The 22,363-nt window shown below is 37.2% G+C and overlaps 2 protein-coding genes across 3 annotated transcripts; one reads left to right on the top strand and one right to left on the bottom strand.

Annotated features, from left to right (window-relative positions):
- The first annotated feature begins 509 nt into the window (after positions 1–509).
- zgc:110239 (uncharacterized protein LOC550326 homolog) lies at positions 510–6,443 on the top strand. Its single transcript, XM_051871736.1, has 11 exons — positions 510–762; positions 1,001–1,069; positions 1,152–1,244; positions 1,334–1,506; positions 1,602–1,851; positions 1,926–2,121; positions 2,763–2,953; positions 3,077–3,168; positions 4,469–4,630; positions 4,798–4,987; positions 6,115–6,443. The coding sequence occupies exons 1-11, from the start codon at positions 690–692 to the stop codon at positions 6,300–6,302; spliced, it is 1,677 nt and encodes a 558-aa protein (XP_051727696.1). The 5' UTR covers positions 510–689; the 3' UTR covers positions 6,303–6,443.
- Positions 6,348–20,931, bottom strand: si:dkey-166k12.1 (solute carrier family 22 member 13). 2 transcript variants are annotated; one of them, XM_051871743.1, is made up of 11 exons: positions 20,494–20,931; positions 19,856–20,110; positions 18,741–18,844; positions 17,373–17,527; positions 16,926–17,094; positions 14,745–14,859; positions 14,283–14,386; positions 12,208–12,419; positions 11,949–12,057; positions 9,984–10,184; positions 6,348–9,894 (listed from the first exon to the last, which is right to left on the bottom strand). In XM_051871743.1, the coding sequence occupies exons 2-11, from the start codon at positions 20,090–20,092 to the stop codon at positions 9,792–9,794; spliced, it is 1,509 nt and encodes a 502-aa protein (XP_051727703.1). In that variant the 5' UTR covers positions 20,093–20,110; positions 20,494–20,931; the 3' UTR covers positions 6,348–9,791. The 2 variants fall into 2 exon arrangements, with proteins under 2 accessions (XP_051727703.1, XP_051727702.1); XM_051871742.1 differs by having other exon boundaries at positions 19,856–20,931.
- Between the last annotated feature and the right edge of the window lie 1,432 nt (positions 20,932–22,363).

Below are 22,363 nucleotides of genomic sequence, written 5' to 3'. Positions count from 1 at the left end.
TCCTGGTGTTGTTGCGCATGCGCATGCTACTGTATCACGTTCGGTAAACATAAGAAAGTAGGGGGAAACCCTTGTGAATAATGTCAACAGACTACAAAAAACGAATATGAACATATTTGTCTTAGTTAACAGTGCATCATCTTGTGTGGGATGTACAGGGGAGTCTTTGGACTTAGTTACAGTAAAAAAATAAAATAAAATAAAACCAGTGTTTACTTTCATTTCCATTATCCACATGTAATGATGTGTTGTTGTTGGTGTACATTTTTTTTAGCTGTCAGTAGCTCATCTCGTGTTTCAAGCATTTCTGCAGTTACTTTCCATCTCTCATTTCAATACACTTCACTTTCATTACGCTTTATCTTTCTCGTTTTGACGCTTAAATCTGATTTACTGTGATTCGTGTAGTAAAAAAACAAAAACTTGTGAACTATGAACTAGTTAGAAATTAAGTCAGCAATTTTAACCGCCATAAAGCCGAAAAAGGAAGTTGCTAAAAGAAAACAGCTGACTACAGTCATGTGACAGCAATAGACCCTCATGTCATATGACTTTAATTCAGTCCCTCCTTCGCGAGTTTTTATTGGAACTTTCTGTTATCGCGCCTCGCCATTGGCACAAACACTCACGTAGTTTTGTTTCAGGATTGACTTTCAGACGGAAGAAAGCTTATTATTCATTTCCAGTGGATGTCTGTCGTTTCTTCAGATTGCACTATGCGGCATCTTCTAGCTGGGTTTGTGCTTCTGCTGTGTGCTGCAGGTAAAGAGAAAACAACAAGACAACAGGAAGAAAACACAGTTGATCTCGTGATTTAATGGCTGCGACACATTTCCTGTGTTGTTTTTAACACTAAACATGTTGAGGGTGTATGCAGTAGTATATTTAGGCTTAGTAATGTTTTAATTACTCGTAGTGTATAGTATATTATGTTTGTGTATTAGTTGATACGTAAAAGTTGATGAAAATAATTGTGATACCTCTTTGTTTTCATCCCCAGATGCCACACCAGTGGCCCTTGGTGAGAGCAGAACGGTTCCTGATTTTGGAAAGATGTATCATGTGAAAGGTACATTTCTGCCTAATTACACAGTACATCCCAGTACAGTACACTTCTTATTCAGTATGTCACATGTGCCTCTTTTATGTAGGTATGCTGTCTTTGCCTTATGCTGAGATAAAGGAACCGTTTGAAGCTTGGTACGATCTTAAGGGGAACAGAAGTCGTATCGACTATTATCATGGTCAGTCATCATCAGATGATAAAATCAGGCAGTATTGAAATGGAGTAGATTATGTATGTAGTTTCTCCTAATTGCTGCCGCCTGTACAGGTCAAGTGTGCACTTTTTTTATTGGAAACGACTTGGATTATGGTGCCACTTACAAGATCACACCAGTCACCACTGAGACAGAATTCAATACTATGAAGTGTTTCCAGCTTAATGGTACCAAGGAGGATCCAATACTTCCACAGACAGCACTTCCTGATCTGCAGGGCTTTGAAGTATGTACTACTTAAAGGGCCAGTTCACCCAAAAGTGAAAAGCAAACCAATGCAACAGGGCTGAAATGTGTATAAAATCATTGTTTGTTATGCAGTTTGAGAGGATGGAGTATTACGCAGGCGTTCTGTGTGAGGTCTGGAAAAATGTCACACAAGTTGATAATAAGAAGAACACATATCGTCTTTGGGTCACACGTCCAGAAGGAAATGATTCCCCAGCCGTCCCGTACCACTATGAGATGATGGGCTTCAACACTCTTTTGGGGTCCCACTACGACAAGTACATTATTGACTACAGTGACTTCAGCTCTCGATTTGAGTCTGACATTTTCAAACTACCTGGAGGTAAATACATAAAACACATGGCATGTTTCTGTTTCTTACAGACCATCCAATCAAATGCTCACTTTTGTGTTTAGGAATGACCTGTGGTGACTTTCCTGGTCCTGGTGTGGAGCATCATTTATTGGCCAACCCCCTTCAAGACCTCATCCACACCTCCCCCGTTGGCCACGCCCACCGTATGTTTGGCCACTTTAAGGAGAAGTTTGAGCGTCAGTATGAAAACGAAAAGGAGCATGAGGAGCGCGAGCACAACTTTGTACATAATATTCGGTGAGGAAAAACAAAAACAAATATTACTAGAGATTTGTTGGTTTGTAATGAAATTAAGAAAAAAAATACCTCAATTATTTTACTGCAAATCTATTTTTATTAAGCAACACGGTATGAAAGACTGCTGTATTGTGAATAGTTGTTAGGCACAACATGCAACCCCTATAGCCATGATTCTATTCACAATATTGCACAGCCTTGATTGCTTTTATAATGTAAAAAATATATAAGGAACACATTTTTGGAAGATTTTTAAATTATTTGCATTTATTATAATCTGCTGCCAAATGGTAGTATTATTATTTTTATAACAATGTTATAGTGACTGGCATTTTTAGAAAAAGCTAGTTTTTAAGCTTTTAAGTGGTATGAGTCTATCCATGGCAACTAGCCTTTTAAAATGGTCATACATTAAGTTGTTTTTTTTTTTTAAACAGCAAATTTTGCAGGAAAAATGTATTTGATTTGAAATAAAGACTGCGTATCTTTGATGAAATGATAAAAATATAAGAAGAAAAGGCCTTTTTTTGGTTACAGTACATAGACATGTCAACTATCTAGAAACAAATGACAATATGGAGCCTACACAATTACATAATGAGAATGATCTTGTCTGATTTTTACATCTTTTTCTTCTTCAGGTATGTGCACTCTATGAACAGAGCCGGTCTTTCGTTCTCCCTCTCTGTCAATCACCTGGCCGATCGGTCACAGGAAGAGCTGACCATGATGAGAGGACATAAAAGATCTCATGTTCACAGAAAGGCTCAGCCTTTTCCCTCTGAAATCCGCTCTATAGCCACCCCTGATTCAATAGACTGGAGGCTGTTTGGTGTGTAATCCTTGTTCGTGTTTGTTGAGTTGTTAAATGTGAAGTCAGAATCTTTCTACGAATGTTTAGTGTTGCAGAAGTGATTCAGATGATGATACACAGACATATATTATGTATTTTCAGGTGCTGTGACGCCAGTGAAAGACCAGGCTGTGTGTGGATCCTGCTGGAGCTTTGCCTCCACTGGAACACTAGAGGGAGCTCTTTTCCTCAAGGTAAATCTACACAAAAAACTCCAGAATCCATATTTACCTGATTTTGTAAGGCATGGCCATTTTTAAAGGGATAGTTTACCCCAAAATGAAAATTCTGTCATCATTTATTCACCCTCAAGTTGGCTAACATCGGTCCTGGAGAGCCACAGTCCTGCAGAGTTCAGCTCCAACCCTAATCAAATACAACTGAAAAAGCTAATCAAGGTCTGAAGGGTTGCTAGAAAGCTATAGGCAGGTGAGTTTTTATCTGGGTTGGAGCTAAACTTTGCAGGACTGAGGCTCTTTAGGACCGGAGTTCGCCACCCCTGGTCTAAAGGATAGAGACAGAGCGACATGCGTCATAATCTGAGAACCACGCCCACCAGGGGGATAACAGTCCAACCCTCTCCATTGACTGTATTGCGTGAAGCTGCCTCCTTGTCATTTCTGACTTATAACAAAAAACAGAACAATGTCTAAAAGCTGCTATGTGACAAGGTGTACAGCAAACAAGCTAAAAAAAAACAGAAATAAGTTTTTATAAGCTGTTGAACCCAAAAAACAAGCGTTTAAGGACACAAAACTGGATACAGGCAATTGAGACAGAACGCAACGTGTCATATTACTATAAGAACTACGGGAGGGGAACGTAATCGGCGAGAGGAAATATAGTATATAAAACTGACATTTAGATATTTGACTTACCAGTGACAAAATGTTTACTGCACACGTAGGCATACTGAGTGTCAGGATCCCACAATTTACCCATTCTTCCTGCTGATGCTTCACATCTTATTGCCTGTAACCACTTTTGTCTCCTTAAAGGCTGGCTTTTACAGTTTGGTAGCTTATAAAAGCTTAGTTCGGTGTCACACAGCAGCTTTTAGGCATTGTTCTATCTTTTGTTAGAAGCAAGAAATTACAAGGAGGCAGCTTCACGCAATACAAAGTCAATGGGAGAGTGTTGGATTGTTTTCCTCCCCGGTGTGGGCGTGGCCTAAACGTGCTCCGTCTCTATTGATGTCTGTTGGGTAAAACAAAAGCTTATTGATGCAATTCAGTCAATCTTCTAACTGTTGTTTTTGCTCAGAGGCTTCCGTAAATATGTAATTTATACGTACAGTTATGTTTCAAATAATGGTGCAACCCAAAAATATTTAGTAGTGCCTAAGTTGTAAGTTAATGCCCCTTTATGTCAAAACTAGGCTTAGTTGTAACTTACCCAAAGCTGGTGCAACTGGCCCCCATTTTTTGCAATGTCCAACTGAATTTAGTTTTTTACACCGCTTTAAACTAGTCCTTGTCTTTCTCTCTCCTTTAGACGGGACAGCTGACATCATTGTCCCAGCAGATGCTGGTCGACTGCACATGGGGATTTGGGAATAATGGTTGTGATGGAGGAGAGGAGTGGAGAGCTTTTGAGTGGATCATGAAGCATGGAGGCATTTCGACTGCAGAGAGCTATGGAGGATATAAGGGCATGGTGTGTGTACATACACCACATCTCCACCTAGCCTTGTTTCTGACTGATTCAAATAGTCGTTTCGGTTATAATTGACATCTATAATGGGAAACAATATTTCCTGATTGCATATAATTTGTTTTCTCTCAGATACTGGTGGTCACTAATCAGATGACTGTGTGTTTCAGAATGGTTTGTGTCATTATGATAAGTCCTCCATGGTGGCACAGTTGAGCGGTTACACTAACGTGACCAGTGGTGATATTGAGGCACTGAAGGCCGCTATCTTTAAATTCGGCCCTGTAGCAGTCAGCATCGACGCTGCTCACCGTTCCTTCGCCTTCTACAGCAATGGAGTCTACTACGAACCGGCCTGCAGTGAGTCTTCACACATTCAGTCTCACTAACTTAAATCCTAAACTCAACTGTCCTTTCCTCCATCATTATACCATATACTGCATGTTATGATTTTGTGATGTATTACATGGTCTGTTAACATATCATTTGCTTTGTACTATCCAATAAGTTGCCTCATCATCAATTTATATATATATATATATATATATATATATATATATATATATATATATATATAAAATTTCACTTTAATGGCAATTAATAGGTCGTTTTCATTGCCATCAAAGTGAAATAACTGAACATAAACATACAAATTTGATAAAAAAAATACTCATTTTAGAAGAAAATTTCAGATGGTTTTTGCATCTGAAGTCTTCATATAATATAATATAATATTTTATATATATATATATATATATATATATATATATATATATATATATATATATATATATATATATATATATATATATATATTAAAACGTAAATTTGTATATTTTGCAGAAATATGTATATAAACTATACATATTAATATACATAAAAATAATAAACAATAGGGATTTGTTTTCATCTGCAGATTGATTTTATATATTAAATTGTTTCATATTATTTTATTTGTTTCATATGATTCATTTTATTATATTATATCATATATTATTAGTATTTTAGTATAAAAACATAATATTTTGCAGATGGAAACATTTTGGGAAATATGTATATATTCATTTTTATATTAACTATGCATAATTACCAACAAACAAACTTTTTAATATATATATATATATATATATATATATATATATGTATATTTTTTTTTTCTTCTTTTTTTTCATATTATTAGTAGTAGTAGTAGTAGTTTATTATTATTATTATTATTATTATTATTTATTATTATTATTATTTATTACAAAAATCTGAAAATAACATATTGCAGATGGAAACATTTTGGGTAATATGTATATTCATGTTTATATTAACTACATATTAATATACATAGTACATAATTAACAACAATAAATTTGTTTCCATCTGCAAAATGGTTATATATATATGCATACTTTTCTGAACATAGCATTGCTTTAAATCAAGTATACAGTACTCTTTCTGTAGAAACCAACAATTCATGTTTCATTTTCCTATATCCACAGAAAACGGGACTGATGACTTGGATCATGCTGTGCTAGCAGTTGGTTATGGGATACTGAATAACGAGCCCTACTGGCTAGTGAAGAACTCGTGGTCCACTTACTGGGGCAATGATGGCTATGTACTGATGTCCATGAAAGACAACAACTGTGGCGTGGCCACTGATGCGACGTACGTTACGTTAGCCTAATACACGTACGTCTTTCAAAGAAAATCTCACAAGGCAACAGAGGAATGGTTTTCATTGGTTTTATTGCAGATCCTGGATGCTGGACAATTCACAGTTTTATTGTGCTTCAGTTGGAATGTCAATAAATGGAAAGTCTTAAAATGCTTGTTCATTGTAAAATCACATCAAGACTTGCATTCCATCATGCAGCAGAAGTAACACTCACTCATACTTGTCCACAGGCAGCAACTAGCAGGCCTTTATAACAGTTTCATTAGATGCTAATTGCTTTATTCTCATGTCATCATTTCATCACATTGCAAAACCTAGCATTAAGATCCTAATAATCATGCAGTGATATGAATAATGGTTTGGTTAAAGGGATAGTACTGTCATCATTTACTAACCTTCATGTTGTTCCAAACCTTTTTGACTTCTGTGAAACAAACAAATGGTTATTTTTAAGAATCTTGTAAGATCCTTGCTATTTAAACAGTACATTGTGACCATGACTGTTAAGCTCTGAATGAGTGCGTCAAACTCTGATTCAGGAAGAAATAATTCAGTTTGAACCACATAATAAGAACGATTTTTTCATTGATCCAGTTCTCTAGTGCAACCCACTGACTCAATGATCTGGGCCCAGTTGTTTAATATGGATCAGAATGATCTGGATTTGGAAATCCCATATTTTGCTATCCAGGATCAGGTAATCCATCTTTTGTGTCGGAGTTGTGCCAAATTCCTACCCTGCCAAATTATTACCCCCCCTAGTATTGGTAGGTTTAGTATTAGGGGTGGGGTTAGGATTAGGCAATCAGATAGCAACTTCAAGGAGGGGGGTAATAATTTGTCAGAGTCGAAATTCGGCACAACACAAGTTTTCAAAACAAAATTGGATTGGATCACCCTGATCAAGATTACACACTTTTTCAGATTACCAGATCTGTATTAATAGTGCTCTACGGAGCCCCTAAAGGGACATGATGATGGAAAAAATATAAGATTGGGGAAAAAATTCTGCGTGGCGTTCACCCGAGAAACTTTGCGTTCGCTCACAAAGAACTTTTGACTGGTTCATTTCTTATGATTGTGCCGAATGTAGTTTACAAACAGTGATACAAAAACCACTTTAAATATAATGTTTTTGTTTGATATTTACAGCTGTGTGGGCATTATTTTATGGTGCCAAAATCCCTTTTTTTTACTTTATTGTAGGCTACCGAAAGGCTTAATAGATAGCCTAATGTCTACTTTATTACTAACTTATTACTTTAACATTTAAAGTAATCTACTTTCTAATTTATTACTTTAACATTTAAACTAATCAAGAGCACAAATAAAAATATGAGTGTGTATTAGATTAAACAAATGTGTGTTTTTTGGTTTACCAGTTTTAAAGTGTTAAATTTTTTTTCCTGAAATCCACCATTCTGCTGTTATAATCCTGATTTTTTTGGATCAAATGTATCCCAATCTTACTAAAAAGTTTTGAACAACACAAATTGGTAATTTAATCCAGATCAAAACCAAGATTGGATTTTGTGATCTAATCTGGTTTCAGAATCTTTTTTCTTTTTTCTTTTGAACATCCCATTTTCAAGATTTGATCCAATCCGATCAGATTACTTTTAAAAAACGAAAACACTCTTTATATAATGAGCGGTGCTTCCTTGTGACTGTCCAAAGCACGTGAATATGAGGCATGTGATTTGTAAGTGTTTAGTCGTAACATTTTAGCACCGATTTGTTTCACACTGCACACATTAATGCGGGGTTAACCCAAGTGTGAAACGTTCCTGGGGTTAAAAGCAGGGTTTAGAACCTCGATAACCCGGGGTTTAGCGCAGTGTGACAAGGCTTTTGGAGTATAGTGCAAAACTTTTATTTTCTTCTGAGTATAACAAACATGGTCAGTGGTGAATGAACTGCTGTTGTATGGAAAAGACCTGGGTGGTGGTTCTTCACAAATTTTATAGGACACAGCATGAGGGTTTAAATTGACATGGGGGTGAGTAAATAATGACAGATTTGTTTATATATTTTCCATGTCAACATTTACAACATTAGACCAATTGCATAATAATAAAATAGTTAATTTCTATCAAACAGTTTCATGCAATAAAACTACAATTGCCTGTTTTAAAAAAGTTAATGTCAGTATATAAAGGTTAAAACTAGATTGTGTCATTTGGCAGCGTTTGGCTGAGATTGAAGTCCATGAGATTGTGACTGTCCGTCATCCCAATAACCTCATGTCCATCTGGCTGTAGTAGTGTATGTAGCATTGGCTCAAGCAACATTGGAAAGACATGGCATGTCAATCCCATACTGCAATAAACTTCTTTAATTGTGCGTGTGATGCCGTTTTTTTCACTGAAAGCAATAAAAAAAAACTAAATGCAGTCAAATCAGCACTAAACAAGATACTTTTCCCTGTAGCCTACTGAGACTATTCAGGATACTAACATGCTATTGAAACAATTTCAACCAGGCAGAAGTTTTTGGGAATTGTCATTTCAAGCAAAACTAAATGCAAGCCACTGTCCTAAAATAAGACAAATATTCCCAAACACTGGACACATACATAAAGGATTACATTACAAAAAAGGCACTGGTTTACTTTCCACTAGACGAAATGCTCACAAAAGTAGCAAGTCAGTTGCCAGTGATGTTAGTGGGAGGGGCATTCTCATTCTAAAGAGCGTCTGATTGGACAAAAATCTGTGTAGTGCAGGATGAGTCATCAATATGTTTGGCAGAAGAAAAATAAATCTGTTAAAACTGAACTGAATTTATTTAGTTCAGCTCTCTAATTCACAAATGTTTGTTGGAGCATATCTGTTTTGCATAGAGAGGCCAGATAAACAATTTGGGTGCATATGGAGAAGTGATGCACCAATCCCATTGTTTTCAGAGCCAGTCATCCATGTTTTAAACTTTTACAGTTTAGTTTTATTAAAACTGATAGTTCTGACCAAGGCTGTAACCATGTCTTGAACATTGGGGGGCCCAAAGCTGACCATTTTCATTTTTGGGTGAACTATCCCTTTAAAGCATCTTGCTGGAATTTGCACTCATTTTCGGTGAACAGTAAGCCCCGCCTTCTTTGATTTGATTGGCCATCTCAATCATTTTGACATTGACGAGCGCTGTTAGACTGCTGAGGTAGAGCAGCCTAAAAATGTAACTTTTACTTTTTGTCATCCTAACGACAAACAGAGGTGCGTAATAAAGTCCAGCAGAGCAGCATCTAGAATAGCAAATATTGCGGGGCACAACTGGATATTTCTAATCATTGGAGGGACTTGTCTCCCTCAATGTCTATGGTGGTAACAGCCCTGGTCCTGATGTAATTCAGTCAAATACACAACCTACAGCCATTCCAAAAAATATTATAATGTATTAAAATGTATCAAAACCTAAACCATTCGCAAGTTTCACCGTCACCTGATAATGAAACGCACTACAAAGAGAGACTGCATAGAGTTTGTGTGTGATCATTTATGCCTATCTGGACTCATCTGCTAAACTCTGCAGTTCCTGTCCTTCTGTGCTGCTTGGTGATTGGCTGGTATGTATAGGAATTTGTCCGTCATATTTCAGAGTAGACCTAAAGGAGGAGAAAATAGGAGAAACTATTACAGGGCTTTCATTTTTGGGTGAACTATCTCTTTAAGTGTATGAGGTGTCATTGTGTACCTCTCTGCATCATAAATGCTGTCTGGTAGTGGTTGATTGGCAGTCTCAGGCAATGCTAGGGCTAACACTGCAGCAAGCAGAGGGGTGGAGCCAAATATCACCATTGGCACAACAGGTGTGTGGCGTCCAAGCAGGTTTATTAGTGGCGCTAATACTCCACCCATGCGTGCGAACATAGAAGAAACACCAATACCTGTTTGTCTGTAGACACAAAAGGCATATCAGAAATTATTTCCACATAATGTTTGGCAATATGCTGAAATCAAGAGTGCAAGCAGCTCTTCACTCCCACCAGAGGCTGCTTTGTGATATTTATAGTCATATTAATCTATACAGTGCTTTCACAATGCACATTGTTTCAAAACAGCTTTACGAACATATGTTTAGAAAGAAACCATAGTTAGCGTAGTTATAGTAGTGTTTACAGCCATAGATATATGTCGATGTTTACAGGGCCTCAGGCAGCTGATACTCGCAGGTTATGTTAAGGGGTGTTACATTTCTCACAATGGTTGACCAATCACAGCAGAATAGGGCTGGCTGACCAATCAGAGCAGAGTGTGCTTTTCGGAAGGCGGGTTTTTAAAGAACCTGAAACTAAGAGTATGTTTACACGACAATGATGTACTAAAAATGGAAAACCACGGATCCATGAAAATGACTAAAACTGCTGTATTATGCTGCCAGGCCAGTAGCTGGCGATGTCACTTTGTAAAGAAACACAATGCGCTTATAGACTGAACATGTAATACGCATGTGCATGGCGTCACCATTTTCACAAACATGGAGACGATAACGGTATCATTTTCAAAAACTTGAAATCAGTTTCACAAGCTTGCATTTTCAGGCCCCCAATACGCCATTGTCGTGTAAATGAACAGCCAAAACGCATGAAAAGTTTTCTGTTTTTAGCTGAAAATGGTGTTCAAAATGGCCCCTAAAACAGAGCGTTCAGACAGAGGGTGAAAACAGGTGCTGCAACAATGTAAAATAATGAAAAATAGTGAACATTAAAGGGGACATAACATGAAAATCTCACTTTTTCCATGTTTAAGTGCTATAACTGGGTCCGCGTTGCATCTACCAACCCAGAAAACGTGAAAAAGGACAACCTAGTAACTTTGTTTTGGTAAGCCTTTCTCTGCAAGCATGTGAAAAAACGAGCCGCTCAGATTTCGCTCCCCTTGTCACAAAGGAAGGGGATCTTCTTATAATAACATTACCGACCCTTAATCTGCACGTTTCCATCCATGGCACCGTCATTTTGTTTTCGCAAGTGACAATGGTGTACCAGTTCTAACACCATGGCAAAAGTTTGAGAACTTAACTTCTTCCTGAGTCTCTCCATCAGTGTCGACTCCGGTTTGAACAATGTAAGGCTGAACACCGTTACTGACAATCCTCATTTTGGCTGCGTGAGATTCTCCAGCTTTGTTGTTGTTGAGCAACCTAAGTGTGAGCTGTTAAAGCTCCGCCCTCTTCTGGAAAGGGGGCCGGGAGCAGCAGCTCATTTGCATTTAAAGGGACACACACAAAAACGGTGTGTTTTTGCTCAAACCCAAATGGGGCAAATTTGACAAGCTATAATAAATGATCTGTGGGGTATTTTGAGCTGAAACTTCAGACACTTATATTACATCTTGTGAAAAGGGGCATAATAGGTCCTCTTTAAATGATGTAAGCCCCCTAAAAAGAAACATTGCATTATACAATGCATTATACAAAATGCATATCCTGTCCGCAATAGACATTTTATATCTTTGCTGTCACTGTGTGTACTATTTCACATGAGCTTTATGATTAGTCAATTCTGAACACATCATAACACATCACATTATAAAAGTTCTGATATGATTTATCTTTGTTTCATTTTTTACATCACAAAAAAACTTTTTTTTTTTTTTTTTTTACAGGGGTGTGCAGACTTTTTCACATCCATTGTATATATGATGCAAATGCGAGTACCTGAGAACAGTTGGAAACAGTTCTGCAGAATAAATATAGATGATGGCAAAAGATGCTGTAATTCCAAATTTCCCCACCATGGCCAAAGCAGTTCGAATATGAGCACTGTCTGAGAAAGAGAGTGTGACAAGAAAATGATGGAAACGAGAGTAGGAATGGGCACAATAGTGCAAGAAAATACTACACCCTTGGGGGGGGGGAAATAAAAAGACAGAAATAAATTGTAGAAAAGTGCCTCTGGCCATGTTTGACTGGTCACCTGCTGGAACAATGAGGGTAAGCAGACATGCACCGCCTCCCACAGCCAGGAACACACTCTGCGGGATTCGTCGACTGCAGGGCAGGAGAACCAACACCAGTGACCTTGCGGGAATTTCCACCAATCCAAACATGAACTGAGTGAGGTAAAGGTCTGCGCCGAGGTCAGACACACCCAGAGACAGACCATAATACACCAACACATTAACAAACCTGGAGAAACACAGAGACAAAATGTAAATTAAGGGACACATTTATGTGCGTGTGAAGGGCATGACTTCTAACACTGAATACTGTACATATACACTGCACACAATCGAGTTTGAGGGTGATTCTTCAACTTTGAGCATGTGGACCCTTTTCACACTCTGACTGGATACTGTTATTTCCACCACAATTCAGATATCCATGTTTTAACTGTTATATGGTAGGGGGCGCTATTACACATCTTCTGAAAGAGTACATCATCCCTGGATCAAAACAAAGGCGAAGAAGAAGTTAAAACGATCAATAGAAGCATTGCTTATGCACATGTAAAATAACACGATCGTCAAACATTAAACAGCATATAAATCAAAACTGCCTATCGTTATTGAATTAAATGTGTCGACCCGTGAAGCTTTGGGGGTGTTGATGAACTCGATCTACTCTATATTTTGATTATCGTTCTGAATCTGATCCAGTGTGGTTAGAAATTGAGTCCCCCCAGGAATCGGGTCTCATTTAGGATCCCGAGTGATCCCATTGGTTCAACAGGCTATTAATGTTCATATCCTATAGTATATAACTGAAGCTATAGGTTGTGAAATCAAGCATTTTTCATTCTTACCGTTTTTTTAGTTAGCTTATGTACTGGCATAGCATACATCTACCCGATTAGCCTGCTAGCTTAGCTTATATTATATTAGGTATGTTTTTGCTTCCAATATCTGTTTCCAGTTTGTTTTATTATGCAATACATAGGCATTCATTTTATATTTCAAGCATGTTGTTTGTGCACTTAATGTAATAAATATCATACAATAGTGAAATGGGTTATAATTAGTCAAGACATTACGATAACAACCCCTTCAACCTCTGCAGCAATGCTGGCAGCACTCATACGTCTATTTCCCAAACACAACCTCTGGATATGACGCTGAGCATGTGCACTCAACTTCTTTGGTCGACCATGGCGAGGCCTGTTCTGAGTGGAACCTGTCCTGTTAAACCGCTGTACGTTCTTGGCCACCGTGCCGCAGCTCAGTTTCAGGGTCTTGGCAATCTTCTTATAGCCTACGCCATCTTTATGTAGAGCAACAATTCTTTTTTTCAGATCCTCAGAGAGTTCTTTGCCATGAGGTGCCATGTTGAACTTCCAGTGACCAGTATGAGAGAGTGAGAGCGATAACACCAAATTTAACACACCTGCTCCCCATTCACACCTGAGACCTTGTAACACTAACGAGTCACATGACACCGGGGAGAGAAAATGGCTAATTGGGCCCAATTTGGACATTTTTACATAGGGGTGTACTCACTTTTGTGGCCAGCAGTTTAGACATTAATGGCTGTGTGTTGAGTTATTTTGAGGGGACAGCAAATTTACACTGTTATACAAGCTGTACACTTACTACTTTACATTGTAGCAAAGTGTCATTTCTTCAGTGTTGAAAATGAAAAGATTTAATAAAAAAATGTGATGGGGTGTACTCACTTCTGTGAGATACTGTAACTCCGACTGTGTTTGGCTGAAAGTAGAAAGTCATATATACCTAGGATGGCTTGAGAATGGATAAATTATGAGACAATTTTCATTTTTGGGTGAACTAACCCTGTAATATTAATATTATTAATATGATGGATTTTCGTGTTATGGGACCAGGGTAAAACATTAGCAAAAAGGGAGTTTGAAATGTAGCAAGAACAAAAAAGAAGGCATGATAAAAAGTTTCCAAGACAGTTTTAATGTGACCTTCATATTATAGAAAGTGCAACACTGAAGTCTAAATATATAATATATAAATGGATATAAAAGTGCCAAACATGTAATTTATCAAAACTATACACCTACACAGCTACTCCTAGTAATCTCACCAGATATAGAAGAGTATGAGCGCTCTCCTCCTCATCTGGGGAGTTCGGAGCAGATCAACAGCTGTATATTGATTGCGTCCTTGTGGGCCCTCGTATCGTTCCACCTGTGATAACAGAAGTGACGCTTTAATACATTGTAGCAAATGCTATAAAACATTCTGTTTTCAAAACAAACACTCACATTCGGGACAATGGGAGAAACCTTGGTAAATCCAATTAATGATCTGATGATGTGAAAGTCATCTTGTTGCCCTGGTGATGTGAACCAAAGCTTCAGACTATCACTTCCTAAAGACTATAAACAAAAGCCCCTGGGTTGCCTAGGGTGGGGGATGGTTGTTGTCATGGTGATGCTAACAAAGCTATAAGAGATTTTATGGGATTTGAAGATTGTGCCAGAGGCGTGACAAAAAAAAAAAGCCAGAAAGAGTGAAAGGAAGTCCATGAGAAAGTTTGTGGTACCTGAACAACTGGAGGTAAGGTGCGACCATTGACCGTAGCTGCCTTACGCAGAAGATCAATCGCCTCCTCCTTTCGGTTATTCACCAACAGCCAACGGGCTGAATGTGGAAGAACCCTGAGAAAAAGGAGGAGAGGAGAGTGGAAGGAGATTTATGTTGACAGAATGATAAAAACAGAGGAAAGGAGGAAGTCAAGTAAGTGAAAGAGAGACTTGAGTACTGGTTTTTATGTACTCTTTTATGAGGCAACTTTTATAAAGAGTCTCTGAGCCTTATTGTGTAATGTCAGATACATATACAAATTATACCATCAATGCTTTATAGTAACTATTTTAGTAATAACTTATTATTATTATCTATATAACATTATTAAAGGGTTAGTTCACCCCAAAAATGAAATTTCTGTCATTAATTACTCACCCTCATGTCGTTCCACACCCCTAAGACTTTCGTTCATCTTCGTAACACAAATTAAGATCTTTTTGATGAAATCTGAGCACTTTCTGTCACTCTATAGACAGCCTATGCAATTAAAAAAAACTATTTACCACTTTATTTGCAAAATATTAATCTCCAGCGCACGTTTACGAGAGCAACAACTACGCATGCATGTTGTGTTGATGCGATCGAGAGCAGAAGTTGCGTGAATGCGAGTTATGATTTGTAAATAAAGTGGTAGATTATGTTTTTTTGCGCGAACAAAGCACTTGCATCGCTTCACAAAATTAAGGTTAAACCACTGGAGTCACATGGAGTACTTTAATAAAAGATCTTTATTGGTGTTACGAAGATGAACGAAAGTCTTACAGGTGTGGAACGACATGAGGGTGAGTAATTAATGACAGAATTTTCAATTTTGGGTGAACTAACCCTTTAACATTAATAATATTGTTAATAATAGTATTAATAATAAATATCCTAAATAAAACTGATTTAAAAATATTAGTTTATCCTCTTTTAAAAATTAAACATCAAAATAAAGTAGCAACTTAATATATATAATAATTAGGGGTGTAACAACATTCAAACCGAACCGAAAAACCGCAATGCACCACCCACGGTACATATGATACTCTCATGGCGAACGTACCGAACACGCCCCGCCCCCTGCTGCCCCGCCCTTAATCTACACGACAAATACAGCGTTGTAGCCTAACCACCATTAATCACAATAAGCTCTGCGTTTTGTTACTTTCGATAAGAAACAAAGTTCCATCTTTAAAACGTGGTCCATTTTATCACGAAATTCAAACAAAAATAATAAACAAAAAATAAACATGAATGAACATCTGAAGGTATGTTGAAAGATATAGTACACCTTACTGAATCGTATAATATCTTGTGTAATCGCTTAATCAGTGTTTCAACTGCGGAAAGACGTCAATAAAATAGCTAGTAAACACTGTGTCACGTAACGTTAGCATTTACCTCAGGCGAGTCCACAGCTTGTTAGTTCGCCAGAGAAATTAACTCTTTCGCTAAATATATGCACTATATTAGCCTATATATTCATTATATATCACTTGTGTCAATGTCTTGATTATTTAATTCATGTTTGAATAAATCTGTCATGAAATTGACAGCCACTGTGTAAATTATTATATTTCAACAACAAATTGGAGTAAAAACATAATTTAGCCCATTAGTTTGGGCTCTGTTCCTTTGATATTACAGTAATGTGCAAGTAAGGGCTCCCTATATAGCTTACAGCATTAGCAGAAATAATTTTTTTAACCTTAAGAAACTTTTAATTATAATTGAATTCATTTAAAGAAAGAGACACAATTTGTTCAGTAAACTACTTTTTATTTAAAAAAAAAAAAAGTAATTTTGTGTAGTTTTCTACCCCTGCTGTACCAAACCGTGATTTCAAAACCGAGGTATGTACCGAACCACCAGTTCTGTGTACCGTTACACCCCTAATAATAATACATACAATTTACGCAAAAAAGTTCCCACAAAAAAAAAAAAAAATCGCTTAATAATGCTGACAATTGAGCTTATAAATTACATTTTATAATACATTACAGTACAAAAAAGATATTTTAAATTTTAATAATATTTCACTGCTTTTTCTGTATTATTGATCAGCCTTGGTGAGCATAACAGACTTCAAAAAATACCAAATTAAGTTATTCGATATTCACTTGTTAACTCAATATATACTTCTATGTTGTCTCACCAGATATAGAATATGAAGAGAAAGCCTGGTGCGGAGATTGCAATCTGCAGCTTCCTCCAGTCTCTGATGAGATAGGCCATACCCGCCAGCAGCATGTAGCCGAAACCAAAGAAGTAGTCGGTGAAGATGCCGGCCAGCATCCGTCTCTGTGTGCAGGTCCACTCTGTGCCTGTGGAGGGAGGTTAAGTGTTTGGGGGTGGTTGGGATTGGGGTTTAAGGGCTCAATCTAGGGTATTTAGGTCTATGGCAAAGAAGAAGTGAGTTTGTTACTGTTGGCATATAAATATGTCAACGTCACATTGAGCAAGAGTTTGGTATGTGAATTTTAAAATATCATGTAGTGTTTACTTACTAAATTTCATCAGTGTCTTGCTCAAGGGCACAATAACAGGAGGTTTTCTTGATATAAATGACTAAAGAGTGTTACTCCAGAATGCCAAGGCTCACCTAGCACAAACGCATTGATTATCACACCCGACACTGACATTCCTATGATGAAGCGCAGGGTGACATAAACGGGGAAGTTTGGAGCGAAGGCAGCGGCCACACCAAACACTGTCTGAAGGGCTAAAGACAAGAGCATGGCAAACCTCCTCCCACACCTTACAGAGAGAGAGAGAAAGAATGAGAAAAATTTGATGAGAAATGTGGGTAGAGTAGAGGGTTTGATAAAATTATATATAGGGTGGATTCAGGTAAATTTGGCCACTTTTGAGCAACATCAAATAGTGCCTCGGTTTTCCTTAAAGAGGCCATATTATGCCCTTTTACTAAGTCTTGATTTTGTTTTTAGGCTCTACTAGAATAGGTTTTCATGATTGAATGTTCAAAAAGACCTTATTTTTGACATTGTTGCAGCTCCTCTCTTCCCAGTCTGTCAGTAGCGCTCTGTTTAGTTCCTGTCTCTATGAAGCCCCTCCTTCTGAAAAGCACAATGTGCTCTGATTGGTCAGCTGGACCAGGGTGTTGTGATAAGTCAAGCGCTTCGAGTGTGTTTGGAAATGTCACACCCCTTACTATAACTGCAAGTTTCAACACACTACTAACTAACTCAATCAGGCCCCGCCCCTTTATTTTGCATATGCATTGGGGAATATGAGGAATATTGTGACATGTTTGTTCCTAAATGTAAACTCAAGAATACAATGGAGGCGTTTCAGAGAGTTCACAAACAGTGCGCACTGATATAGAGAATAACTCCCGCTGGAGGGACTTTGCAGACCTTTTTTATGCTCAAACAGCAAAATTAGACACTAAAAAATGGTGAAAATGTAAAAAAGCATAATAGGTCATCTTTAATTCACCCTATATAGCAGTGGTTCTCAACCTTTTTGACTTGAAGCCCTCCCTTTGTCCGAAGCTGATTTGTACCTCTAGTATTTCTGTTGTGATAAGAACAAATAAACTCAAAAACATGCTGTTGGTAGTGTTTTTCAGTAGCATTGTAATTAAGGATATGTTGATATAACAACATTTAAATCATAAGACGTACTGGAGTCCTCTGGACATTTGCAGATGTCTCAGAGGAAGTTTGAGAATGACTGCTAAATAGTGTATACAAAGTGTACAGACCACAAAGTTGGAAACAGTAATGTGTATTTACTTTCTATGAATGCATAGCTCTGGGCAACATGCATTTGACATTAAAAATGTATTAAATGTGCTGAGGACAAAAAATTGATTGAATGGAAAGAATAAAGAAAGAGAGATAGATAGCTATGAACAGGGCATGACTTCTAGTTTCCCTCAGGTTGTTTAGGGCTGAGTGAACGAAGCACACATGTGAAGTGTGAGGATGCATGTGTGTGTATATACCTGTCTGCCATTGCTCCAAACACAACAGCTCCAACCAGCAGCCCCAGCATATAAAGAGACGAGCCCAGACTATTTAGACCTGCCTTGTCACACACCAGATCCCACTGCACAAATAAACACACAAAACACTGATATTAGTACATGAAAAATCATTACTGCTATATCATGATTTATTTATTTATTTATTTTTTTATTTAGCTGACAAAGAAAAGGGGCAATATAACAATGTTTTACTTTCACTGCTGATCAATTTAATGCGTTTCTTGAAAAATTACATATTATGTAGCAAAATTATATACTGTATGTATATATATATATATATATATATATATTAGTGCTGTCAAACGATTAATCGTGATTAATCGCATCCAATATATATGTGTGTGTGTGTACTGTGTATGTTTATTATAGACTATATATAAATACACACATACATGTATATATTTAAGAAATATTTACATGCATACATGTAAATATAAATATTTTATATATAAATATAATATATTTTTGTTAAATATATACATGCATGTGTGTATTTATATATACATAATAAATATACACAGTACACACACATACAGTCAAACCAAAAATTATTCAGACTAGATATAATTTTTTATATTGTTTAACTAGTGGGTTCAGGACACTATAGTTCATTTATGTAAGTGAGGATAGCAAAATAAAGTAAACTGTGACATATTATACCCAAAAAATCTTCATACAGTGGACTACCAGTAAAATTAATAAAAATTTGGGACCAAGACACTTTGACCTGACCATGTTTTGCTTAAGTGTTATCTGACATAATTAAGATTATTTTTTTCTGACACAGTTTAACTCTGAGATCTTGTTGAGATCTTTTATTACCATTTTTTTAAACTATAGTGAATAAACTAATAATGAATGAAATGTTCAAGGTGTCTGAATACATTTTGGTTTGACTGTATATTATGTAAACACAAACTTTTATTTTGGATGCGATTAATCGTTTGACAGCACTATAAGTATTAAATAACATTCTTATATGGGTCAAATAATAATTATTGTGCCAATTTAAGAAATAAAAAACGACATTAAATTGCTATTCTGAAGAATGTGTAGCGCGTGCCCGTGTTTACCTCAGTGACAGTGGTGCTCTGGAAGATCTCGTGGCTGTACACCCATCCTGTCTCACAACTTGAGCGTGCACTATCGTTCTTTCCTGAAACTACTGTGCACGAGTCCGCGTGCCCTGGCAGAAGGGAGATGCTCAGATTCACAGTTGAAAGGTTGGCGACGGTAAGGGACCAGTCCTCCATCCTCGAACCCCGACAATGGTGGGGTGGCGTGGCGCCTGTGAAGACGCTGGCCATCATGTGGAATGCGAGAAAGATCTGCGGCAGACATATCCACACATACAAAAGCTTCTGGTATCTCCCAAAGCCACCGATTGTGGCCAGCAGCTGATCGAAATTCATTCCCGACCTTGGAAAAATAAGTCTCGAGGGAAATGAGCCTTCACACCCCCATCAAAATACAGTTACCAAGTGTACAGATCAGAATGAATTTAAACGTCTATGAAACCAGCAAAATTAGAAATCATTATGTTTTTTTTTTTTTTATCCTGAGGAAAGCTAACAGAAATCAATAGGCTAACAAATGTTTACGCAGCACGTGCCATTGTATGTTGTTGTTGTTGTTAATCAACAACATCATCTTAGGAAGAAAATTATATTTTGGGTTTAAAAAAGAAGCTCAAGCAAGTCCTTTCCCCCACCTGTTCAAGACAAAACAGATCATTAAAAGCCAGAAACGTCAAAGTGAGTTGACGTCCACTTTCCAGCCGTCTTCTTTCTCAATGGCTCGCGACAGATCTGGTTTGACTGTTCGGTATCGCCGAAAATACCACACACCCCGCGCGCTCCGCTGTTACAAAATCCTGAAACAACGAGAAAGGCTGGAGCAGAACCACATCGTCTGGAATGGATCGAGAGCAGCTGCTGTGTTACTTTTACTCATTTGACCAGAAACGATGAAGAATATAAAGGATAACAAACATTGTTACGTTGAGGTGAATTGGCTGATTAGTTTGAAAATCCTTTTTAAGTTGAGCTCGCGGCTGGTGAAGTCTTGGTCTAAATGGGACACGCGCATAATGAGACTGTAGTAGATCAAAGCTCTGTGTAAATTAGTCCCACGCGACCCACTAGTGCACCTTACACGGGAAAAACAACCTCCGGGTGAAAACAAGACATGAGGTGACTTGGACAAACAAAAGCGTGCCTTCAGAAAGAAAGCTGCTTTTCATTCCAAATGCAAGAATTACTTTTGAATTGCAACCTTTATATTAAACGTTAAAACACAAACAAGAAACAGAACAACAACAGCAAACTTTATAATGGACTAAAAAAAATGCTGGGTTAAAAACAACCCAAGTTGGGTTGAAAATGGACAAACCCAGCAGTCGGGTTAAATGTTTGCCCATTCTGCTGGGTAGTTTTATTTAACCCAGCTATTGTTTAAAAATTACATTATTTCTTGCTTAAAATGAACCCAACATATGTTGGAAATTAACATTTATTAATAAGTAATGAATAATAATTAAACAATAAACATTTATTAAATTGCTTATTATAAAACGGTCAGCTTCTGTCCTTGATTCTGATTAGTCAATAGCTGTTTTATTCACAATAAAACATGGCTTTGACCGCTTCACCCGTACCTTAGCAACCACTCTTAGCTTTTCAACTGATATTGTTCATTGAAGCTTACTGTATTATGTTGAAGAGTATTGTGAGAAAGAGATCGATTTAACAAGTTTATTACCTGCATTCAGATTTAGCATTTTCCTTCAGATCAGTCCTATATTCATAATAGAAAATCTGTTTAAATGTCCGCTGCAATATCTTGTCCTTTTAACATTTAAATTGTTTTCCCGTGACTGACAGCGCTAGTCAACGCATTTGTCAGTTGCATCTTGTTCCGTGTTCACAACAATTCAGTCTTTTCAATGTAAACGTTTTCGCTACTGACTGACACACTTATAAAGACAGTCTTTGCTGCCATCTAATGCTGTAATAATGTAACTTCTGTTGCTGTTCACGCCCAGGGACTATTTTTTTCTGGCGGAAGGAAGGCTTTTAGTGATTTTACTTCATGAAAGTTGCATTGATACATATTTTTTGGCTTTAATATTTGTATTGTTTGGCAACCGTTTTATAAAAGCAATAAGGTACTTGAGGCTAGTGCTGTATCATGAATAAGTCACGGCTGAAGTCGTGTCATGCCTAACAACGCCCTTCAGCCGTGAATTATTCACGATACAGCACAGCCTCTCGTACCTTATTGGTTACTTAATAAATGTTCACCTTTTGATTAGGCCTATTGTTGCCTCTAGTAATTATCTGATTTTTAATATCCAACATACTTTGGGTTCATTTTAAGTCAGCCATAGTCATTTTTAAACAATAGTTGGGTTAAATTAAACTGCCCAGCACGTTGAGCAAACATTTAACCCAAACGCTGGGTTTGTCCATTTTCAACCCAACTTTGGTTGTTTTTAACCCAGCATTTTTTACAGTGTAGCTTACAGATATTTTTAGAACAAAACCACTGAAGTGTCTTCAGTGAATACAAGCTTTATTAAT

The sequence above is a fragment of the Ctenopharyngodon idella genome, chromosome 19 (assembly GCF_019924925.1).
Source record: "Ctenopharyngodon idella isolate HZGC_01 chromosome 19, HZGC01, whole genome shotgun sequence".
Taxonomy (NCBI): domain Eukaryota; kingdom Metazoa; phylum Chordata; class Actinopteri; order Cypriniformes; family Xenocyprididae; genus Ctenopharyngodon; species Ctenopharyngodon idella.
This window is presented reverse-complemented; position numbering and strand designations above follow the sequence as displayed.